This window comes from Palaemon carinicauda, chromosome 6 (genome assembly GCF_036898095.1).
Source record: "Palaemon carinicauda isolate YSFRI2023 chromosome 6, ASM3689809v2, whole genome shotgun sequence".
In the NCBI taxonomy this organism is placed as follows: Eukaryota; Metazoa; Arthropoda; class Malacostraca; order Decapoda; family Palaemonidae; genus Palaemon; species Palaemon carinicauda.
The window spans coordinates 4,862,159-4,864,658 of NC_090730.1; the positions used below are offsets into that span (position 1 = coordinate 4,862,159).

General features: G+C 31.9%; 1 protein-coding gene across 1 annotated transcript in view; it reads left to right on the top strand.

Moving 5' to 3' along the window:
* Positions 1–2,500, top strand: part of LOC137642391 (receptor-type tyrosine-protein phosphatase eta-like) — a 33,392-nt gene that overhangs the window by 6,461 nt on the left and 24,431 nt on the right. The window contains exon 3 of the mRNA XM_068374904.1: positions 1,214–1,492. Coding sequence (XP_068231005.1) covers positions 1,214–1,492 — 279 coding nt within the window. The remainder of the gene's footprint in view (positions 1–1,213; positions 1,493–2,500) is intronic.

Genomic DNA, 2,500 nt, shown 5'->3' on the forward strand with positions numbered 1-2,500 from the left:
AACCAACACCATTAATATAGGGATAACAGAGTGAAAGAAGATATATACATATATATTCAGAGAGAGAGAGAGAGAGAGAGAGAGAGAGAGAGAGAGAGAGAGAGAGAGAGAGAGAGAGAGAAAGAGAGAGATGGCTGAGAGTTTTGAAAAAAAATATAGTTCATGAGGATTACAACGTAAGGTAAGCTTTTATTCTTTTGTTAATTTCCAGTTTTTATAGTTTATATATGAAAGATTTATTTTAATGATATTGTTCTTAAACTTCTCTTGTAGTTTTTCCTCATTTCCTTTCGTCACTGGGCTATTTTCCCTGTTGGAACCCTTGAGCTTTTAGCACCCTGCTCTCCCGAATAGGGTTGAGGCTTAGATGATGATGATGATGAAGATGATGATGATGATAATAATATTATTATTATTATTATTATTATTATTATTATTATTATTATTATTATTATTATTATTATTATTACTATTATCATTACTATTATTATTATTATCATTAACACAAAATTGCTTTTAGCGCCACACCCACGAACATTCAAACCCCGACATCTGGCATTTTATTCTCTCTCCGCTTTACTAATACAGACTATGGGACATGATGATGTAGATTGTCTGGCCTTTAACGCCAGACACGGGCTCTTGCAATACTATAGCCCGTAATGTAATCTATGGGACAGTAAACATGAATGGCGAATTAGATTATTTTGTTACATTCAGAGCACGTAAAAGAGAGTAAATATCGAGAATATTGTCATAATTTCACATACCATTTCAGCAGAATCCTCAAAATCTCTCTAAAAATCTCCCCTAATCTTCAGGACGATCAATCTCCCATCTATATCTTTAAGCCCATCGAGAATATTGCTATTATTTCACATTCCATTTCAGCAGACTCCTCAAAATCTCTTTAAAATCTCCCCTAATCTTCAGGACGATCAATTTCCCATCGATATCATTAATCCAATCAAGACTATTGTTATTATTTCACATTCCACTTCAACAGACTTCTCAAAATCTCTAAAAATCCCCCCATAATCTTGAAAATGATCAATCTCCTATCTCTATATAATTAATCCCATCGAGAATATTATTATTTCACATTCCACTTCTGCAACTCTTCAAAATCTCTAAAAATCCCCTCATAATCTTCAGAAAGATAAATCTCCCATCTACAGTATATCCTTTTCATTATCTTCATCACTACTTCCAGACAGCCCACCATCAATATCACTGGATGTGGTTCGTAGCCGGTCTGTGGTGATTTCGTGGGAGAAAAATGGCACTTGGGCGGATGTGGATAATTTCACTGTGGATATATCCACAGACAATGACACCGATACTGGATGTTCTAGGGATGTGTACTGTGATGATTTGGTTTTGTGTGTTTTCGACAGCGAAGGCCAATGTGATAATATAAATCCTTGCTCGACTTTTGATATCAGTGTAGAGGGTAATGGAACCATTTTTCATCTAGATAATGTTACTTCAGGTGAGAACATAGATTTTTTTTTTACTTTTTTGTTTCTTTACCAAGTATATATATTATCATAGCAATACATTTATAATTATTTGTATCATCGCCATGTAAAAATGTTCTTTTGGTAGAGAAAATTCATGTATTTATGTATTTTGTCTTCACAAACTAAAATCATAATTATGGCAAAACATTTTTTTTTCATCACCAAGTAAAGATAAGAATTATTCCTTATAGAAAAAAAAAAAAATTCTTGACGGATTTTTTTTTATTTCTCTCTTAACGGAAAAAAAAAAACTTTTTTTTTAAAGCAAATTAAATTTCTGTTAATGAATTTAAGAAATGCCATTTTGAGATCATATAAAAGATGCATACATCTTTTGGCAGATGGTTCACAACCTTCAAATCTTGATAATTTGTGGATTTGTCCATGTTTCACCTTTTCATCTAACGTAGGAAACTAAATTATAATTTTTGAGAATATCAACCACCTTCCAGCAACCAATTTAGATAAGAACTTCTTGTAATCTATTGAAAATGTTGATCAATAAATTATCGTTTTGTATCTTATCAAATAAATTCTAAAGTATCTTTGTTAGTATTAAATCAATTCAAGATATATATATATATATATATATATATATATATATATATATATATATATATATATATATACACACACACATATATATATACATATATATATATATATATATATATATATATATATATATATATATATATATATATATATGAAGATTGTGGTAGCCTACTGGAAACGTTCCTGCTTGACATTCAACATGACTGAAATTTCGAGACCCGCTCAAGCTCGATAGTTTCTAGTAGTGTTTGTAACCTCACCATCCTTGTGAGCTTAAGATAGGGGGTTTAGAAGCGCCTATAGCTCTACCTGCTGAGTCATCAGCAGCCATTGCTTGGCCCTCCCTGGTCCTAGCTTAGGTGGAGAGGGGGATTGGGATGAGAAAATTCCCCAAGGAGACATTTTGTATCCTCCAACGATAT